Source organism: Gopherus flavomarginatus, chromosome 1 (assembly GCF_025201925.1).
Source record: "Gopherus flavomarginatus isolate rGopFla2 chromosome 1, rGopFla2.mat.asm, whole genome shotgun sequence".
Classification (NCBI taxonomy): domain Eukaryota; kingdom Metazoa; phylum Chordata; order Testudines; family Testudinidae; genus Gopherus; species Gopherus flavomarginatus.
The window spans coordinates 310,769,187-310,789,494 of record NC_066617.1 but is presented as its reverse complement, the minus strand read 5'-3'; the positions used below and the strand labels follow the sequence as shown (position 1 = coordinate 310,789,494).

At 44.4% G+C, this 20,308-nt stretch overlaps 1 protein-coding gene across 3 annotated transcripts; it reads right to left on the bottom strand.

Moving 5' to 3' along the window:
- Positions 1–988: 988 nt before the first annotated feature.
- On the bottom strand, positions 989–18,866 carry SERP2 (stress associated endoplasmic reticulum protein family member 2). Of its 3 annotated transcripts, XM_050951847.1 has the most exons (4): positions 18,366–18,866; positions 12,722–12,794; positions 10,133–10,211; positions 4,701–5,082 (listed from the first exon to the last, which is right to left on the bottom strand). In XM_050951847.1, the coding sequence occupies exons 1-3, from the start codon at positions 18,825–18,827 to the stop codon at positions 10,177–10,179; spliced, it is 570 nt and encodes a 189-aa protein (XP_050807804.1). In that variant the 5' UTR covers positions 18,828–18,866; the 3' UTR covers positions 4,701–5,082; positions 10,133–10,176. The 3 variants fall into 3 exon arrangements, with proteins under 3 accessions (XP_050807814.1, XP_050807804.1, XP_050807796.1); XM_050951839.1 differs by lacking the exon at positions 10,133–10,211; XM_050951857.1 differs by lacking the exons at positions 4,701–5,082; positions 10,133–10,211; positions 12,722–12,794 and adding an exon at positions 989–1,120.
- Between the last annotated feature and the right edge of the window lie 1,442 nt (positions 18,867–20,308).

The following is a 20,308-nucleotide window of genomic DNA, read 5'->3' as shown; positions in this document are numbered from 1 at the left end:
TACCTGTAAACTCATTTAACTTATGAGCTAATAATTTAGACTTGGTCAGAAAATGGTATTGGGGGGGGGGAGGCATGATTGGAGGGGAGGTTTCTACAGAAAACTCTGACTTTTCAGAAAATTTAAAAAAGTGAAATATTTCAGCCAAAAACCACAAATATTTTGATTTGGAAATACTCCTGAGGTGCCTCATACTCCCATTCTTCTCTATAGGTCAGACTCCCTCGTTGGACTACATCTCCAATGATGCACCGTAGTCTCCCACCTTGGTGAGGGGAGGCAGTGCATCCTAGGAGTCCTGGGCCATGGTGCATCGAGAGAGAGACAGTTTTGGCGACACCTCTCAGGTACAAATGATATTGGGGGAATGAGGCACCTGAACTACAACTCCCATGAGGCATATGGCAGCATAGCCAAAATGAAATTTTTTTTTAAATAAATATTTGAAATTTTCTGCAGAAAGCAGACATTGTTCATTTCACTTTTCAAAAAAATTATTGAAACCCCAATTTTCCATTTGCAAAACTTTTGACCAACCCTAAAACAAATGCACTTTTGAGCCTGTTAAAAAATCCTGGTCTAAATCACTGAACATTTTGACATCCTCAGTCAGTAATGACTTAGCGTATATTAAAATATTTATTACGTTGGCTGAAATGACTTATCTGGAATAAACTTGGCTGCCTCTTCAAATTCCTAAATGTTCCATGTTATATATAAAAAGCACAAGTTCACCATAGACTAAATCCTCTCTTAAGCAGACAATGGTCCACAATGACATACAGACTGGAAAGCCATTCCTGTACGGGCAAAAGGATCGGTTGCCCCAAAGTCTTAGAGAAAAGAGTAAGTGACCTCTTTCTTGCATCTGGGTCCAATCATTCTTAACAGATGGGAAGCAGTCAGCAGCTAAGTGAAGAGTTAGGCTGGGAAGTGTCAGAAGAGGGAGAACGGGGAAGACAGGAATTATGAGGTTACCTCACTGCGGAATGCCTTTTGCATAAGGATGCTGTTGCACATGGATGCTGGTGGGTCCAGTTTAAAATGCCTTGTGAAAGCATGGAAACAGTCTGGTGGCAGCTTTGCCAATCTTGGTAGCTGAGACTGAGAACTTCACCACCTGCAAAATAACAGATCTTATTGAGTTCACACTTGGTTTCTTGGAGAGGCACAAAGTGTTTTTATTTTGTAGGCATCATCAAGTACTTTTTGTTTTTATCTACCATGCTATGCTGTCTGCGGGGTTTCTTCTTTCGATAACATGGGTGATAGGCTACAAATAGCAAGATGGTCTTCTGGAAAGATTCCTACTCTTTCAACTAGATCTTGCATGACACTTGGAACCTGCTTATAGAATGAGTACTAAAACTGACCAAATGCTCCAGCCTAGAAGTGCGGCACCATGGGCTTGCACTAATGTGGTTTGAAATCAGCCTGAGCTAAACCATTGCAGTATGAATTTGTGCTGATGTGTAGCTATATTGGTGCAAACACCCTCAGCACAGACAAGCCCTAAGACTATGCCACCATTTTCTTTCTCTTGTTGTCACTTTGGTCAGTATGAGGTGAGTCCTATACCCTGAGATCTCTGCAAACTCAAATTACAATGTAATCAGTGAGCCACTGTCTCTTTGGATTATTGATCCCTAACTGACAGTTACTCAGAGTCTTGCCATGCCCCTTTTCCTAGATCACAACTACTGTGAGAGCAAGTTAAATGGAGTCTTGGCAAGTGACTTGCAAGACCAGAATCAGGCACCAGGCAGTAGACGTTAATCTTTTAGTTGCCTCCAAGTTTCCTGGTACTTTCTGAAACCTTTCATTTAGTATCTGTACTGAGCCGGAAACCTACGAGCCCTGAACAGGCTGGAGTGGAAACATTCTCCTGCCCACATGCTGTGGCCATCACAGATAATCCATCTTTCCTGATTTAGCTGTTCTTCCTTGGGACTAGGAATAGTAAATCCTCCTTTCTGTCCAGGAGGAAAGATGAGCCTTGCCTTAGGAGCAGAACAGGCCTTCTGTTTATTCTACTCCATGATACTGAGCATGGCCACCTGGCATGCAGTGCTCAGGTAAAGTCAAAGCACTGTGCCATGTGCGGGAAAGGACAGCAAGGTGAAATCAGATAAAAAGGGGATAGTTCAGAATCAGAAAGAGGATGAAAATTTGGAGAGTTGTGAGCTGCGGTGCGCTGCTTGCAGACGCAGAACATTCTGGAACAGGAAGTAGATGGGTGGGCCTTGTAAACATCCTGGTGCCAGTAATTGATAGCTCTAGCTGCCTCTACATGGTTAGTGAAGGCACCCACCGCCTTTTGTGCAGCATCGCTGAACCCAAATTGGGCAAGCTGCTAGGCACACATTGTTCTCTGCCTATGATAGTTGCTCTGTTTATGTTCTCATGCAGCTGAAAGCTTTACTGTGTGTGTTAAGTTTGCATTCGGGCAAATAGGGCAAAAACATACATGCAGGTCATTCAACTCTTGACCAATTAATCTTATAAAACATAGAGGAATCAATTTATTTAGGAATGGGACCAGTGGAGAGGGAGAGTGGATAGGAGGGAGGGTCTTTTGCTCTTTGGTCAGGACAGGAAACACTGATTTGAAAATGCCTTGAAGAAAAACTTTGTGAGGCAGAAAACTAGGACAAAACTTTCAAACCTGGGTGCTAAATTTTGATTTTTATCATCCATTTTTAGGCAGCTGGCTACAAGTGGCTTAACATTCAGAAGAGCTAAGTACCCACACATCTTGTGGAAGTCAATGGGAGCTATAGTATGGTTGAATGGAGAGGGTCTGGACTGGGATGTGGGTTGAATGGAATGGAGAGGGTCTGGACACTACCACTGCCCTGCTGGGAGACCTTGGGGTAGTCACTTTGCCTCTCTGTGCCTCAGTTTTCCCAGCTGTAAAATGAGGGTAGTGATACTGTGACCTCCTTTGTAAAGTGCTTTGGAATCTACAGATGACACACGTTATGTAAGAGCTAGGTGCTATATTCTATTATTAATGGCAGAACCAGGAATAATCAGCTGTGTGACCCTGAGCAAGTCATCTTCACTTTTCTGTATCTGTTTCTTCATCCACTAATTATCTGTCTTGCCTATTTAGATTGTAACCTTTTCTTGGCAGGTACTCTCTCTTCCTATATGTTTGTACAGCAAATGCACAAAGGGGCACTGATCTCTAGGTGCTATTCTGTTTATACAAGTAATTACAACATGGTGTGCTCAGCAGCCTTGGAAATCAGGCCACTTCTACTGAGTGCCTAAAAATGGAGTTAGGAGCTGACAATTGTTCCTAACCTTTTAAAATAACTGGGGTTGTTGTTGTTTTTGATAGCCTAAGGACAGATTTTTCAAAGGCACTCATTGACTTCCTGTGGGAGTTGGATGCCTAACTCCCCTTTGTGCCTTTGCAAATCCATCCCTTACTGGATAACTCTATGCACTGACACAACAGGTGAGACCCCACAGCACTTCATGTTAGTTGGGGTTGGGAGCGATATTCAGCTGGGGGGAAGGGAAAAGAAATGTATTCTGCCCATAGCAATTGAGAGTAGATAATTACAGACCAGCATTGCCATCTTGGAGACTGCATGCCTAGAGTACAGGTAGTGACTGTAGCTGCTCCTTTGTGGGTAGGATTATAAAGAGGGGCTGGGAGAGATAGCAAAAGGAAATATGCTTCTAATATTATTCCCACCCATCCAGGCAAAGATAATTTACTTTCAGTCTCCAACAGTTTTTGAAACGAATAAAAAGAGGAGCACAGTGATGGTTCAGGCCCTTGATCAAAGTTGAGAAGGGTCTTGGCTTTTCTCTCCTATATCCTCTCTTAAAAACTACATTTTGAGACCATAATTAGAGGTTCAGATTTGCAAAGATGTTTAAGGGAGTTGGATGCTACCTACTTTAGGCCTCTTTGAAATCCCAATTTAGCGTTTTTTTTGGGGGGGGGATTTTCAAAGGCACAAATGGTAGTTAACAGTCTAAGTCAGTTGTGGTTAGTCACCTAACTGCCACTTGTGCATATGCAAATCCTCTCTCTCCCCCACCAGGTTGGGAAAATCTTTCCCTGTCCTGGTGTGTAACACTAGGAAGAAGTTTCTTTAAGATGGACATTTAGCATCTACAGAATAATCATCACTTTATTAAACATGTTTGGAAGTTCAGAAAGGACTTTCCAAAATAAAGGGATGTGAAAGAACCTCAGGACACCAACCTTTTCCTCTAAATCTCCTCTTGCGTCACTCCTGTTGCTTTGGGAAGGGAAGGCTATTCTTTGCAAACAGCTTTCAGAGGATTGGTAATCAAAGGAAAATCCTGACACCATCCTGCTGTGAAAACATAATTCCTAAATGGCTATAACATAACTATTCCCAATGTCCTAACTGAGTTTTTAATTAGTTCTTACTCAGGCAGACCTTCCAGTAGGCCCGATTTCTCATCTCACACCAGCGTAAAACAGTTGCAACGCCAAATAATGTAACTCTAGCGACTCCTGATTTGCCCTCACACAGGTGGAAATCAAATCTAGTGAGGGATTTGCCTGAGTAAGGACCTCAAGGTTTGGCCACTAGCGTGTGTGGTAAGTGGGGAAGGCTGTCTATACTGCCATACGTTTGGAAAAAATGGAACAAATGTAGTCAAGTTGAACATGAATATTTATTTGTAATAAAAACAAAATTCCAGCATAAAACAATTATAATGTACAGAGTAGATAAAACAGGCACTGACATGATCACACATAAATACATTAGGTAAAAGAAGAAAGAAATCAACTGAACAGCACTGACAGCTAACCAATGTGGTTAACTCATTAAGTCAATAGAAAAGCAAAATGTCCTTTTCTGCTGTGGCAGTTAAAACACATACGCAACCGATATGACAGGTCAACAGGTAATTTGGTCCGCCCCATTCAAGAGGAAACACACAGGTACTCTCAGACAAGAGCTCTTCACATTTATGTCAGGCTAAAATTGTATCTGGTCCACCATGTTGGATGATAAAGGCAATGTCAAATCTACGCAGCTCCTCACATGCCCATCCTTATACTCTGAATGATCTGAAAGACAGCTGAAACAAGGCAAAAAGAGAGGCTGTTCAAATGCTGGTTAACTTTCCTGAAATTCAATCCTGTTCTCTGATACTGTTGCTTTAAACAGCTGAATGGCTCCTGTTCTCCCATGCATGATTAGATGTTATCTAGCAAGTGCTTCTATCAGTGGACTTTTTTTTTTTTTTTTTTTTTTTTGAGTAGGGGCCTACTCCCCACACTGATGCAAAAAGGATTATGCAGGTACCGTCTAGGAATGCTAATGGGAGTACCATGCGTAAATCCTCCGGCGCTGATGAGGGATTAGACCCCTTCGACTAGAGTGTGTGCAGCAGCGCTGCCAGGCACAGCTGCGTACACTTAACAAGTTGGTGGGTCTCTTTCTTGGGAACAATCACTTCTTGTTACAGGGCTGTTTATGAAACAACTCCTTATAAGTAGGTGGACCAGTAACAGGAATACAACCTCTCACAAATCTGGCCTACTTTAATTATTGCTAAAGCTGATTTGTAGGGTTGGGCCATCCAAACTCCTATATTATTCTGTACCGTGGGCTCGATCCTGCAAAAATGCACTCATGTGAGGAGCTGCATGGAAGCTGATGGGATGATTTTGGGGAGTAAGGTTTTCCCGGATGGGGCACTGTCATCTGAAGCCTGCAAACAGATCAGTTCCAGTGGACCCATGCAGAGCCCCACTGTACATGTGTCTGCCCACAAAAACTCACAGGACTGGGGCCTGTGTTTGCAGTCCACAAACAAGCGCAGTGCTGACTACTGTTTACTAGCCGTTAGGGATGCAAATCTCAAATCAGAAGATAGAGTCTTCAAAATGGGACAGTTCATCAGAACTGGCCAAATGCAAATGAGGCACCTGGCATTGGCCGCTGTCGGAAGACAGGATACTGGGCTAGATGGACCTTTGGTCTGACCCAGTATGGCCATCCTTATGAGGCCGATTGTGCCATCATGGTTGAAACAGAAATCTCTATTGGTATCAAAACTGACGACACAAACTGGTACTATACCTCCATAGAGAAAAGGACCCAAGCATTGAGTAACTGTATTTCCTGTTCTTTAGTACAGTTAATACATGAATGACTAAGGACTTGATTCTGCAGACCTCATGCAAGCAAAACTCCCGCTGATTTCATGGGACGTTAAATATGTTGAAAGGCTGCAGGATCGAGCCTTAGTTCTTAATTATATAAACATGACATAAGTTCTCTTCATCTGTACCATCACTGCCTCCTAATCCCCCAGCTCTGGAACGGCATCCGTCTGCTGGAACCAGTGAGCACAAGTGCAGAAGTCAGGCTGTGCTGACGCAGATGCTGAGCATGTCCCGTGAAAGACACGTGCCCTGGAAATGTATTTTCATAGAGCTCCCTCATCTGTTGCCCTTTTAGAGCTTTGAGATGCGTGTTTGGAAAACTTAAGAAGGTAAAAGGCATAAGATCAGGAAGCGTCACTTTGATTGCTGAGCTGCAGTAATCTATGCCAGAGTCTCTGTCCTCGTCCTGCAGACACTTGAGAAGTTCCACTAAAGTCAACGAGGGCACGGCTACGTAGTAGCTGGGACGGTGCTTCCCAGCAGGGCTAGCCAGACACGTGTTCGCTCTGCTTGAGCTAGTACGCTATAAATAGCAGTGTGGCCACAGCAGCACAGGAGGCGGCCCCGGCCAGCCACCCATGTAAGTACCCAAGGGGCTGGGCAAGTAGCCCAAGCTGCCACCGTAGCCACACTGCTATTTTTAGTGTGCTAGCTTGAGCTGCACTAGCAGATGTCTATCTATCCACCCTGGGAAGCACATTTCCAGCCAGTTTACAGACGCACTGCATGGTTAAGGACTCCCTCTACAAGCATTTGCAGAGTCGGGCCTTCATTTTGGACATAAGGCCAAACCCATTTTTTTTTTTTTTTAAACAGTAATACTTAAAATAATGGCCAACTTCAGGGGACAGATGTTCTGCTGATGTAAGTAAGTCAAGGAAGTGATGCCAAATTCTAACAGCTGAGGATCTGGCCCTGGAACTCTCTTATCTGTCTATCATAGAGCTTTTGACTGCCGCTTATCACTGTGTTATCTGAGCACCTTCAGTGGAAAATCAATAGCAATAGCAAAGTCCACAGAGGATTTCATGGAGCCTCTGGCGGTTCTTTGGGTTTGTGGTTTTGATTTTGTAGATGTTTTTAATACATGATTTTGTTTGTTTCGTATTTTGTTCTGTACGTGCTTTTATAATTCACTTCTCTGAGGTTTATTTTTCTTGTTTAAATAAACAGGATTCCTCAATCGAACAGGATTTGCCCTGCAGTCCAGCCAGTTAAGCCTCTTGCAATATTACACTAAATGGAATCACAAGTCGATTAGGCTATGGAGCAGCAAAACTAGTGAAAATCACCTGCTTCTGTCACCTGTTGAGCCCAGTTTGCCTGACCTATTGTACTGTAGAAAGCTACTATTTTTGCAATAGGGTCTATAAAAACCAAACTCCACGGAGCATCCAGCTCTGCCTGTAAACCAGTGAGTGAATCTGTTTAATAACATCTGACTCCAAAGTGCAGCGAGGAACAGGAAGACAGTGCAGTTGCTGAGGAAGTTCAAAGAGGGAGAGAGAAAGGAAGTGAGGAGTCTAGACTCTGAGAAGTTAATAACTTAATGGGAGGAGAGCAGAGCTGAGAGAATAACTGCCAGTGAGCGTATGGCTGAGTAAGAGAAATGGGGGGAGACAGAAAGGAAGGCACTAAAAGGAGACAATATTCAACATGGACATTAGTGCCCAGAAAGGAGGCCTGTTAGTAACTAACAGATCCAAAGGATTATTAATAAGCAGAGTAAGTTCTATCGGTTGCACAGCAGCATCTCAAGTATTAAAAACACAAGGATGGCTTAGCAGGCATGAAGTAGGGGCAATAAAATGGTTCGGAGGTCCTCGGTGCTCTGACATTGTGACAGTGCGACTGCTTTGTGTTGGGAGACCAACGGTGGCATTTGCAATTGTGTGGCTAGTCAGGGGACTTCAAAGGGATTTGAGGATCCTCAGCACCTTGCTGGATTCAATCCCCAACTCTAAAAGGCCGAAACCTTCCACTACATGTTCATGCTGCAAACTTTGCAGAAATAAGGAAGTTGGCAGAATAAAATGAGTTGCAGTCGGAACAGGCAGCAGGGTAGAGGAAAGACAAACGTACAAACCCCCTCTGGGCTGAAGAGCTGGACACAGGAAGACGTGAAACTGAAGGAAGTATGTCTAGGAAATGAAAAGGAGGGCGAGATCAGTAAGTCCAAGCTAGCCACAGAGGAGCATAAAAGGAACAAACCAGCAAAATGAAATTGTGTTAGCTCTAGGGAGGAAGAGAATTGGTCGCAAGGAATAAAGAATCTAGAAATACAATCAGAAAAGTGAGGGGTCAAAAGGAGAGAGGGGAGGACCAGTGAAAACAAGTCAGCTCTCTAACCTAGCTGGAAAGCTTCATTTATCTTGACTGGAATAACTAACTACGGGTGCTCAGTTTTCAACTCATTATAATGAAAATGGGACAACATCCTTTAGGATTCAGGGAAATTATTAGACAATTGCTGGAGATGCCAGGAGCAGAGAGTAACAAAGAGTTGGTGCTAGAGTGCCGGATGGAGCAAATCGTATCTATAACCATGGACAGAATGCCCCTGAAGATCCTAAAAGAAGTTGCAAAGGAAATATTGCAAGCTCTCAGTCTCTTCAGTAAATGCTGTAGGTCAGGAGAGGTGCATGTTAAAAGGGCAAAGGGAGTAGGAAGTAACAAGAAGAATATGCACTGATCAATTAGCTTGACAATTAGCTAGGCAAACTCTCTGAACATTCAAAATAAGAGTCAATGTAAACATTTGGGAGAAAGACATCTCTACACCAGCATGGGTTTGTTAAAATAGATAACTCCACACAATTACCTTTCTGTGCCCTCTTCACTGACTTAGTTAATAAATGGATGGATTTACCAAACAACTGCAGTTCAGGTAAATTCACTTACATCCCCCAGTGATGTACAGATCCTGTATCACGACATTAGAATCTCAGCTGGCCTTGGAAACCAGAGAACAATAAGACTTCATGCTCACGTAGCTACTTTCATTCTAGGGTCTCAAAGCACTTTGCAATGCTTAATTAATGTTACCTCACATTGCCTCAGAGTGGTGAGCATTATGTCCTTTATACAGATGAGTGAACATAGGCACAGTAAGGTTAAATGAGTTGCCCAAGTTCAGACAGTGAATCAATGGCAGAGCTGAAAATAGTACCTCAGCTTTTGGGTGTCTTGGACCTTCATCTTAATAAGATTTTTCTTATACCAATATATTTTAATTCTACTATAGTGACTAATACCAAGAAGATACAAATATCAAATTGAGGATTAGAAATTGACTGATGATCTGAGGAGCAAAGATATTGTAAATGGCGAGTTCTCTATATGTGGTGTCACAGGCACATACTAGGACCCAGATTATTTAATACATTAACTAGTAATCTAAAGGAAGATGTAAATTAAACCGTGCTCAAACTGTTGACAATCTCAACTTTGCAGGATGAGCCAGTTACACAGAAGGATAAGAGTCATTTTGTAGAGTGGGCTGCATGCAATGAGATGAAATCAAATACGAAAGCCATACACCCAGGAACAGGAAGTAAGCAGCACTGATACAGACTGGACGACAGCTATCTGGGAAACAGGATGTCTGCCCAAGAGCAAGGGGCGATAGTAAGAGAGCAAGCAAAATATTAGGTTCAAGTGTAACACCCCTGCAAAACAAGCAAATGGAACAGAAACCATTGCTGCTCTCAGATACATAAATAGGCTTCACGTGTATAAACTAGAGAGATAATAGGGCCAGACCATGTAGCAGACCTGAAATATTGTGTTTCTTTCCAGTCCTCAACATTTCATAAGTATATACAAACACAACACAAAGGACACAAGGATCGGGTTTATAACCTATGGGGAGAGAGAGGGGGAACTAAATGGGCATGGTCTAGAAAAGAGAAGACTAAGGGAGGGCTGGGAGAAAACATGATCACAGTTTATAAATACCTTCAAGGTAATAACAGAAATGAAGAAAGGGAATTATTCCATTCTCAGAAGATGGTAGATAAGGAGCAATGGCCTGAAGCTAAGGAAGGAAAAAAGTTCAGGTTAGACATTAAGAAAAAGTTCTCAACAGTAACAGCTATTGGGTGGAGGCTACCAATGGAGGTGACTGGATAGTGGATAAGACATTTGCAGGAACTAGGAATTCCCTTCCTCATACAGCAATAACCCTAAAAAACCTTTTCCAAAATGGCACCCTCTCAAAACTGAGGTCCACATTGCAAATGGAATGGTAGCCATGCATGTACTTTATCCAGTGGCCCAATCTGGCCTTTGGTTTGCACAGTGCAAAGAGATGTGCAATGAGGGCAGGTACCATGTTGGTTGTTACATGGTTGTACAGTGCCTGGCACCCTGGGGATGGGGCCAACAAAGCAAATAATAATTAAAAGGGTTACAGCAAAAGCTGTGTGCAATTGTAAAAGCCCAGAAGAACAGCCCTGAAAATGTTTGTGGAAAAAAGAGGCATTTGTCTAATGGATTCACTACTGAAAGAACAAACATAGCTATAGCAAGTACATTACTGAAGACTAAAGTCTGACCAAGCTCTAAAAATGACAAAGATACACATCTACGCCACATTATTACGATGTCTCTTCAGATAATGAAACCAGTTCAGTGGTTCTCACTCAGGCAAAACTGCCATTTCAGTCAGTGATTGGTTAGCATGAGTAAAGAATGCAAGGTTAGATTCCAGATCACAAAATGTTCTTACTTAGCAATCAACTGGATGTACTCTCTGTCATTTATCACCAGCATATTTATTTATCTTCTCTGCATCTCCCATGTTCAGCTGTTTAACATACTTATTTTTAGAAAATAAAACTAACATTCTGATTTTGTTTTATTGACTTATTTTCGATTCCATTTTTTAAAAAATCACTCTTTTGTAACTTTTCTTAGAGTTCTTGTTGTTGTGAGGTCTGGGGCAGGGGCTGCATGTGGGCTGTTTGGCCATCACTGCCCAGTACATTGGAGCCCTGATTGGGATCCTTTGGTGCCTTCCCCTGCGCTTTGACCCTGTTCCTTCTTTCTTGCTGCCAGAGCATGTTTGAAACCACTTGATATCTTGTCATGGAGGGAACTATTATTTCTTGAGACATTGACATCACAACTGATGTGTCCAAAAAGCATCATCATCTTTATTGTTAGTTAGAGGCCATGTAAGAGAATAAATAAACATGAAAGTTCACAGGACACCAAAGACATGTAATGGAGCTGGGAGTTGCATGCTAGCTGAAGGCCTGAGAGTTTGCAGCAGTCTAATGCTATGCTCTACATGATTGTTAGCTTTTGCAATACATAACTACAGGGACAACCCTCATTCACCAAAAACTCTCAGCTGACTTTGGTGGGAGGGAGAGATTTGAGTGCATAAGGAATGAGGCATCAGAAGAACACATCTAGCTGCAATGGGCTGTGGTGGATTTACCATAACTACCATTTGTTTTTGCGGAGAGTTGAAATCCTGCTTTAAGACTAGGTGAAAAAATAGGAACAGAAAGTTCTCAGAAATAGCATTCAGTAAGTCAGACATCAACACAAAGGTCACCGCACTGCATTTCTGAAAGCAATGCAATACCAATGGGCAGCTCTATGAACAGAGCAATACCAATGGACTAATCATTACTCCAGGGTGGGTCTACCTATGACCTGATCCATATTGGGACTCTTAAAAAAATTACTATAAAACACACGTCAATTCTTGTGAAAGATCTTAGATTGACAACCTGGGTAAAGAAACACCTCTGGGTACAAAAGCAAAGGAAGTGAAATCATATGTTCCCGCATGCTACTGAGTCTTAACTCGGCTCTGGAAGGTAGTTAAATCTCTCCCATTCAGTGACCTCTTTTCTGACTCACCAATAAGTGTGCCACCTGCAGCCAAACTAATGCAGAATTTGTTATTTGACCACCTGTCTGCTAGGAACTGGACTGCTACAAAGAACTCATTTTGTTTGAGCCATTGAATATATTTCACATTCATCACATGGTAACACTATTACCATCCCAGTCCAGGTTCAAACCTGCAGCCTAGAAAGAAAAATGAGTAGGACATGGATCCTGAGCCATCCAGTCCCACATAGAAATGAAACTCCAGTTTTAGACTGAAAGTGGAAAAAGCTTTCCACTTAGGATGCATTTGTTCTGAACAAGACTATATAATTATCACTCATTGCTTAAGATTTGAGAGGAAAACTATATTAAACCACTTGCAGAAACTTTTCCTAAATGCTCATGTAAGTTTCTCTGGGACAGATCCAGAGCCGCGCTATAAGCTAAGCACCAAATTCTATTCATAAATACACACACAGAGGTTCCCATTGCTTGCAGCGGAAGTTGTGTGCATGCGTCCTAGGTCAGAATTTTGTCCACAAACTTTTAGGGTCTGAGCTCACTTTTATTAAAGTAAATGGTTACCATGCCACTGACTTCAGTGGGAGCTGCATCAGGCTCTTAAATGCTTTTCTACTGTCAGCTCAACTCCCTCCCCCGCCCCTTCTTTATCTATTCTCAGTGGTGTGTTCATACCTGATCCACAGACAACAAAAACAAACAGTGCCAGTAGCCATGGTCCTACAGGATATTTCTCCTCTTGGGGCCTCTAAAATGTGGGGGGAAAAGAAGATTTCAGTTTGTTACCAGTTTAACCAATTGTCTTGGTAGCTCATTTAAAAATAGATGCAGAAAATCAAGATAAAGAACTGGCGTGGTTTCAGCTTCAAACCTCAATCAGTGAAATACTCAAAAGGTCTAACGTAAAACAGTTTACTCCATTGTCATAACTGCTTCACAGGAATGCTAAGAAGCTGAAAGGAAAAACTGAGGGCTTGTCTACATCAGAAAGTTGCAGCGCTGGTGAGGGAGTTACAGCGCTGCAACTTTGAAGGTGTACACATCTGCAGGGCACCACCAGCGCTGCAACTCCCTGTTTGCAGCGCTGGCCGTACTCCCGTTTTGTCTCGGGTGTAGAGGATCCAGCGCTGGTGATCCAGCGCTGGTAATCCAATGTAGACACTTACCAGCGCTTTTCTTGACCTCCGTGGAAGGAGGAAGCCTCTGGTAATCAAGCTGGTCTCCTTTCCCGGTTTGCTCTCTCGTTCCCGGAGCCCCGAGCAAGCAGGTCTCCTTCCCTGCGGTTTGCTGGGTGGCTCCGGGAACGCGAGAGCAAACCGCGGCGAAGCGGGTCTCCTTTCCCGGTTTGCTCTCTCGTTCCCGGAGCCCAGAGCAAGCAGGTCTCCTTCCCTGCGGTTTGCTGGGTGGCTCCGGGAACGAGAGAGCAAACCGCGGCGAAGCGGGTCTCCTTTCCCGGTTTGCTCTCTCGTTCCCGGAGCCCCGAGCAAGCAGGTCTCCTTCCCTGCGGTTTGCTGGGTGGCTCCGGGAACGAGAGAGCAAACCGCGGCGAAGCGGGTCTCCTTTCCCGGTTTGCTCTCTCGTTCCCGGAGCCCCGAGCAAGCAGGTCTCCTTCCCTGCGGTTTGCTGGGTGGCTCCGGGAACGAGAGAGCAAACCGCGGCGAAGCGGGTCTCCTTTCCCGGTTTGCTCTCTCGTTCCCGGAGCCCCGAGCAAGCAGGTCTCCTTCCCTGCGGTTTGCTGGGTGGCTCCGGGAACGAGAGAGCAAACCGCGGCGAAGCGGGTCTCCTTTCCCGGTTTGCTCTCTCGTTCCCGGAGCCCAGAGCAAGCAGATCTCCTTCCCTGCGGTTTGCTGGGTGGCTCCGGGAACGCGAGAGCAAACCGCGGCGAAGCGGGTCTCCTTTCCCGGTTTGCTCTCTCGTTCCCGGAGCCCAGAGCAAGCAGGTCTCCTTCCCTGCGGTTTGCTGGGTGGCTCCGGGAACGAGAGAGCAAACCGCGGCGAAGCGGGTCTCCTTTCCCGGTTTGCTCTCGCGTTCCCGGAACCCCCCTTGAAGCCGCCCAACAGCGCTGCAGTGTGGCCACATCTAACACCACTTGCAGCGCTGGTTGCTGTAAGTGTGGCCACTCTGCAGCGCTGGCCCTATACAGCTGTACTAATACAGCTGTAACAACCAGCGCTGCAAAACTTTAGATGTAGACATGGCCTGAAGCACAACAGGCTAACAGAAGAGTAATAGAGGATAATTGTATTTACAGTAGATCAGACAGCTAAATTCAACAATATTGAAATCTTCCCCCCTCTCTTTAAATAGAATAATGCCTCTCACAGATTCTCTGCAGATCAGTCATCTTGAATTTCTCTAGCGAAAGGTAAAGTGAGTTTTATTCCTTAATGTTTGCTTATCCATTTCTGTCCTCTCCCCTCCCACAGTTGGGCTCTTCAGTAGTCTCCCTTGTTGTATCTGTATTTTAAGTTCTTTGAGACAGAAAACATGTTCTCAGGTATTTTCTGAGATATCTAATAGATGCGGGATGCTTGAAAAATAATTATATTCCCTGACTGAGTTGTCACTTTAGAACAAAACATATATCCTACAGCCAATTACCATCCACTAGGAGAGGAAATTGTTAAAAACAATATCAAAGGACACTCATTTTTTATTTTATTTTGGTCAGCATGTGCCAAAAATATCCTTAAGTTAAATATACATTTGATAAACAGTCGGACCTGTTTAACTGCATCTTTTTTACCCACGAAAGCTTAAGCCCAAATAAATCTGTTAGTCTTTGAGGTGCCACCAGACTCCTTGTTGTTTTTGTGGATACAGACTAACACGGCTACCCCCTGATACCAGTCAGAACTCTAGTCAGTTTATTTTAAGGACACGTGACTGAATGTTCTAATAGGTCACCTGGAAGGAGAGAGGAAGGAAGGAAGAAGTTGATGGTCTTCTATGAACATTTTGAACTACTGACTTCTGTTTTGATGTATGATTATTGTTTGGAGCCTAGAGCACTAGAGAGAGGCTTTTATAACTAAGAATAAATACAGACATGTTAAGATTTCAAGGACTACACAGAGGGAAGAGATGGATAGGTGGACTTAGAAGCTTCTTACCAACCAAGACATGAGCAGATGGTTATATGATGACATGAGATACTATGGACATAATCAATGGAAGTAGAGGATTCCCACAGCACTAAGATCAGGACTGGGCAGGCAAGTAAAGGAGGAACTGGTAGTCATATCTGGGTTCAAGCTGTGGAATTGTGCATATAGGAAGGATGGTTGTATGATGCTCGCGGTCCCTGGAGATCTGGTTCAATTCCAAGCTCTGACACTGACCTCTTGTGTGACTTTGGGTAAGTCACTTAATTTCACTGTGCCTTAATTCCCCATCTGCAAAATGGCGACAATAATACTTGCTTTCTCCCAAACGTTGTCTGTTTAGACTGTAAGCATTTTGGCACAAGGACTGTCTATTACTATGTGTTTCTACAGTGCCTAGCTCAAAGGGACCCTGGTCTTGGTTGATGCCCCTAGGGGGTACTATGCTACAAATATGAATAATAATAGATCTGCAGTCCTGATCCAAACAGCTTGATTTTTAGAAAGCTAGAGCTGGTGCTACTATCTAATTCTATAAGTGCTGCGTGGAAGAAGTGCCAAGTGAGTGGAGGATGACGGCAGAAGAGTGGCAAATAGAAGGAGGATGGCAAAAGATGGAGTGAGAGGAGAGAAGCTAGTAAGCAGACTGTGAGGGAGCAGGGGGGGGAAGAGAAGGAAGGGAAAGGATAGCAAAAAGGTCATAAACAAAGAAGAGTGAGAGGAGAAAAAACAAAGGGATGATAGAAAAGAGAAAGGTAGCATTATCCAGTGGATAGGGCACCAGACTGAACATCAGAAGACTTCAGTTCTATCCCTGGTTGTTCTACTGAACTGCCCTCTTAACCTGGGTGTGTCATACCACCTCTCTGTGTCTTTCTTTCCCCTATCTATTTAAACAGTGCTAATAATGCTTTTTAAAGCACTTCAAAATCTCTGGGCGAAAAGTGCTACATAAAGGCTTAATTCTCCATCATTCATCAGTGGGATTTTTTTCCATTGACTTGAATGGGGCACAGGATCAAACCCTAAGTTCTCCGTATGAGCAGGAACAGGAGAGGCATCGAAATAATAAAAGAAAGTCACAGACAATTTGTTTCACCCGAGATAAGGTCTGTTGTTAGTCACAGACACTTCATTCAGAGAAGCTGCTTCACGCATCAGTGAGTGATAGGAACAATAGAGAAAAGCAGTCATGTGACTTGTGGTAAAGAAAAAACAAAGGCATTTTAAAATCAAACTTAAAACATTTTAATTTAAAATGCATTAATTTTTTTTAAAATAACTCGACCTATTCTGTTAAGGATTTGAAAACGTCAGCAGTTTTAATGTATTTTTAAAAGAGCATTTCAGGTCACCTTTAAGGTGATTCACCCAGGTTAACGCTAGATTACAGCCAAATCTAATTGAACAGAAATCCCATTTTCTAGGCTCAATCACTCAGGATTCTAGGATGGGGGAGTTTTAGGAGATTAGCATAGACCAAGCCTAAATCAGACTTTCAGTATAACTACAATGCTCAAAGGTGTAGAAAATCTGCACCTCTGAGCGACACAGTTATACCAACCTAACCCCTGGTGTAGACAGTGAGTGCTATGTTGACAGAGGGCTACTCCCATTGACATAGCTACCGTTTCTCGGGGAGGTGGAGCACCTACGCCAATGGGAGAAGTTCTCCCATCGGCACAGTAGCATCTTCACTAAGCCCCACAGTGACGCCGTTACAGCCTTACAGTTTACATTTACAGGTGTAGACAAGCCCTATGTGTCGAGAGCTTCTTGGCAAAGCAAAAATCCCAACTATGAATTTCCAGCAGTACCCTGACATTAATGTAACAGGCTTCCCTTTGAAACAGTTCACTCTTGGTGTGGAGGGGAATTCTGAAAGGATAGTGAGCTATTAATAAACCCTCAAGGTTTTGTGGGTGGAATTAGAATAGCAAGAGCTCTAAACAACTTTGAGGAAAGGGGAGCTAGAGCTCAAATGAAAATCTCTCCCATTAACCAGCTTTCTAAGAGCACTTTTGCACACTCTGAATTTAAGCAGCTGAAATGTCAGTGGCTCAGCCCAGTCCACTGCTAATAACAAAATGCATGCATCTGTGCACAGTTACGTTCTTCGATTTTCTAGCTCAGCGTTTACAACTGGAGCATAAGTGCCACCTTTATTTCAGATAATAAGCAAGATTTCGTAAGCTGGAAGGCTATTGCCTCATCAAGTGTGAGGGCTGTTGTCCCAGCTGAGCTGACAACTCAGTAAAGGCTCCATTTTATTCCCAGTGTACCTGAGGGCAGAAGTGAGCCCTAAAAGATTAAATGGGATCCCATCCGAGTTACCTCTTTTGTATTAACATATTCTCCGCATTGACTAGGAAAAGTGGTCAAGTTTAGGTTGCACTTAGCTAACCTGTATTAAACTGATCTAAACTCAATTACTTTTCCTCATCAAGACAAAGCCATAAAGACCAACTAGCCAAACAGCTCATTCATATAAAATAGAAAAGAAAAAAGACGTTCAGAGGCCTAAAAGATGTTCACCTACGAAAACATATTTTACAATTATAAAGTCAAATAAACTGTTACGTTTTAATCTCTTAAAAAACAGATGCCACGGGAAATAAAACACAGTAACTCCCACTGGTACTGTCCCTGTTAGAGAGCTAGATCCCTTTGAGAGTACACCTCCATGCGTGTGCACTTCCAACAGCTTTAATGTTGCAGCAGCCTGTCCTGCTGGATATTGTTGCATGTTAGTCCCCCTACATGGGGATGGATGTGTTGTGTGTGCTGCATTTTCTCTTCTCAAGTGGCTGGCGTGTGCATGTATTTTTCTTTGTGTTACAGACTCCCCTCCTTCTGGGTGTTTAGATGGAAGGTGTGTGTGTGTCAGTCTCTTCCTTGCCTGGTGTTTTCCATGAGAGACTGACACTTTCAGTCATCGAGGTGTGACATTTCCTCCATTCTGCCTCAGCTTGGGACAGGAGCCCCTGATTTAACCATCTGATTGTTCTACACCCCTAGCTAGGCTGGAAGGTTTACTCCCGTCAGCAGCATGAGAAGAAGTATCATCCTCTGCTCCCCACCCCGGGGCTCGGGTAGCCTGTTAACCCTTTAGCTCACGATTCCCACACCTCCCTACATGTTGAGCCGAGGAATGGGCAGACAGAAGCCTTGCCTCCTCGCAATCCCCTCTGCCTCCTCCTCCCATGTCACCTTACCAGGGTTTTGGCTACGTTCCCTCTCTGTGTGATGTTTTTGCTGTGCTTTTCGTTAGCCATCCGGATCCGCTGTTTGGCCACCATCGCTCTGGGGTGGAGATTTAGGGAGCTCAGAAATTCCGGGGACTTCTGGGTCTGGTTTGTGACGAGCCAACAGAACACCCCCTTGAAGAACACTCCCCTGACTTGCAGCAAGCGTGGCTGCTTCTGCCCCGAGACCCAGTGCTGGTTCCTCAGTACCCCCAGCTGGCTGCAGACTGAGGAGAGGGTGGCTGGCAGGATGGATGGACGGAAGTAATCTCTCATCTCAGGAAACCCTCTCCAGCTTCCTCCTACCCTTCCGGTCCCCCTGCTGCCTAAACACAGGCGGCAACTACCAGGGCTGCCTGCAGCCTCCGCTTCCCCCTGACTGCGAACGCGCATCCTGCTTGCACTGTGCAGGGCAGGGAGCTGTCCGGGCATGAGTCGCGCATCGCCCCAGGGTTCTGGCTCAGCGTTCCATTCACGGAACGCCGCTACAGACCAGGTTCTGCGGGAGGGAGCTTCCAAGCGCTGATTGGTGGTTTGAGAGGGCGGGGTGGAGCGAGCGTTCTAACGCCTAGCCCAGCGTGGGCGAGTCCTGCGGCTGCGAGAGTAGGGGGTGGTGGAGAGCGCTTGGGGTCAGAGCTATCTTCCCCTTCAGCTGACTCGGTAACAGCCTTGTAAGTGGTGCCCTAATTTTGCCCTCACATGCCCTCAGAGTTTGCTCGCTGGCCAACATTGGGGTACAAATTGTGGGGGGAAGACCATTATGAAAACATGAACATAACATAAGACAGGCCATACTGGGTCAGACCAAAGGTCCATCTAGCCCAGTATCCTGTCTTCTGATAGTGGCCAGTGCCAATAGGACCCAGAGGGAATGAACAGAACAGGTAATCATCAAGTGATCCATCCCATCACCCATTCCCAGCTTCTGGCAAAGAGAGGTTAGGGACACCATGGGGGAAGGGAACAGCAGCAAAGTCAAAAGTATGGAGATGGGCCCAGAGGGGACGAACATTTGGGGAGAGGGGAATGGGGGAAAATGGGCCTTGTCTCACAAGTACCGTTCCTCCTATTTTGCCCTATTTCCTCCTACACATGCCCACTACTCAGGGCTGTCGTGTATCTAGTATCTATCTAGCCAATACTGAGGTCTGCCATCTCTTCTCTACCAGAAAAGATACAAACAGCTGTCCACTAGAGCAGGCATTCTCAACCTTTTTCTTCCTGAGGCCCCCTGAACATGCTATAAAACTCCATGGCCCTCATGTGCCACAACAGCTGTTTTTCTGCGTATAAAAGCCAGGGCCAGCATTAGAGCGTAGCAAACAGGGCAATTGCCTGGGGCTCCACCCCACAGGGAGTCCTCACAAAGCTACATTGTTCAGGCTTCGACTTCAACCCGTAGTGATAGGGCTCTAGGCTTCAGACCCATGTCATGGGGCTTTGACTTTCCGCTCTGGGCTCTAGTGAGTCTAATGCTGGCCCTCTTTGGTGGCCACCCCTGAAGCCTGCTTGTGGCCTTCCCTGGTTGAGAACCACTGCATTAGAGGTATAACTCTGTGTGTGGGAGGGTCATCTCTCAATCATAAGTGTTGCTATATCAGTAACTATTGACACACAGAGATCCTCTGATCACAGAAGAAAACAAACCAACCAACCCTTAAGTACATTCAGAGTTGTGTACAGATCTATATTTCTTGTGCTTTGTAAAAACAGGGATCAGACCCTTATTGGTATGTGTGCCCTGCTTCTACCCATACAGTAGCTCCTGGTTGACACAAACTTTCCATTCAAGGAAGCAAAAATGAAGATTCTTTGTTATCAAGGATCTTAGAACAGTTCTTTTTAACACAATTAGGGTTTTCGCCTTCACAACATCCTCTGACAAAGAGTTCCCCAGGTTGACTGTGCGTTGT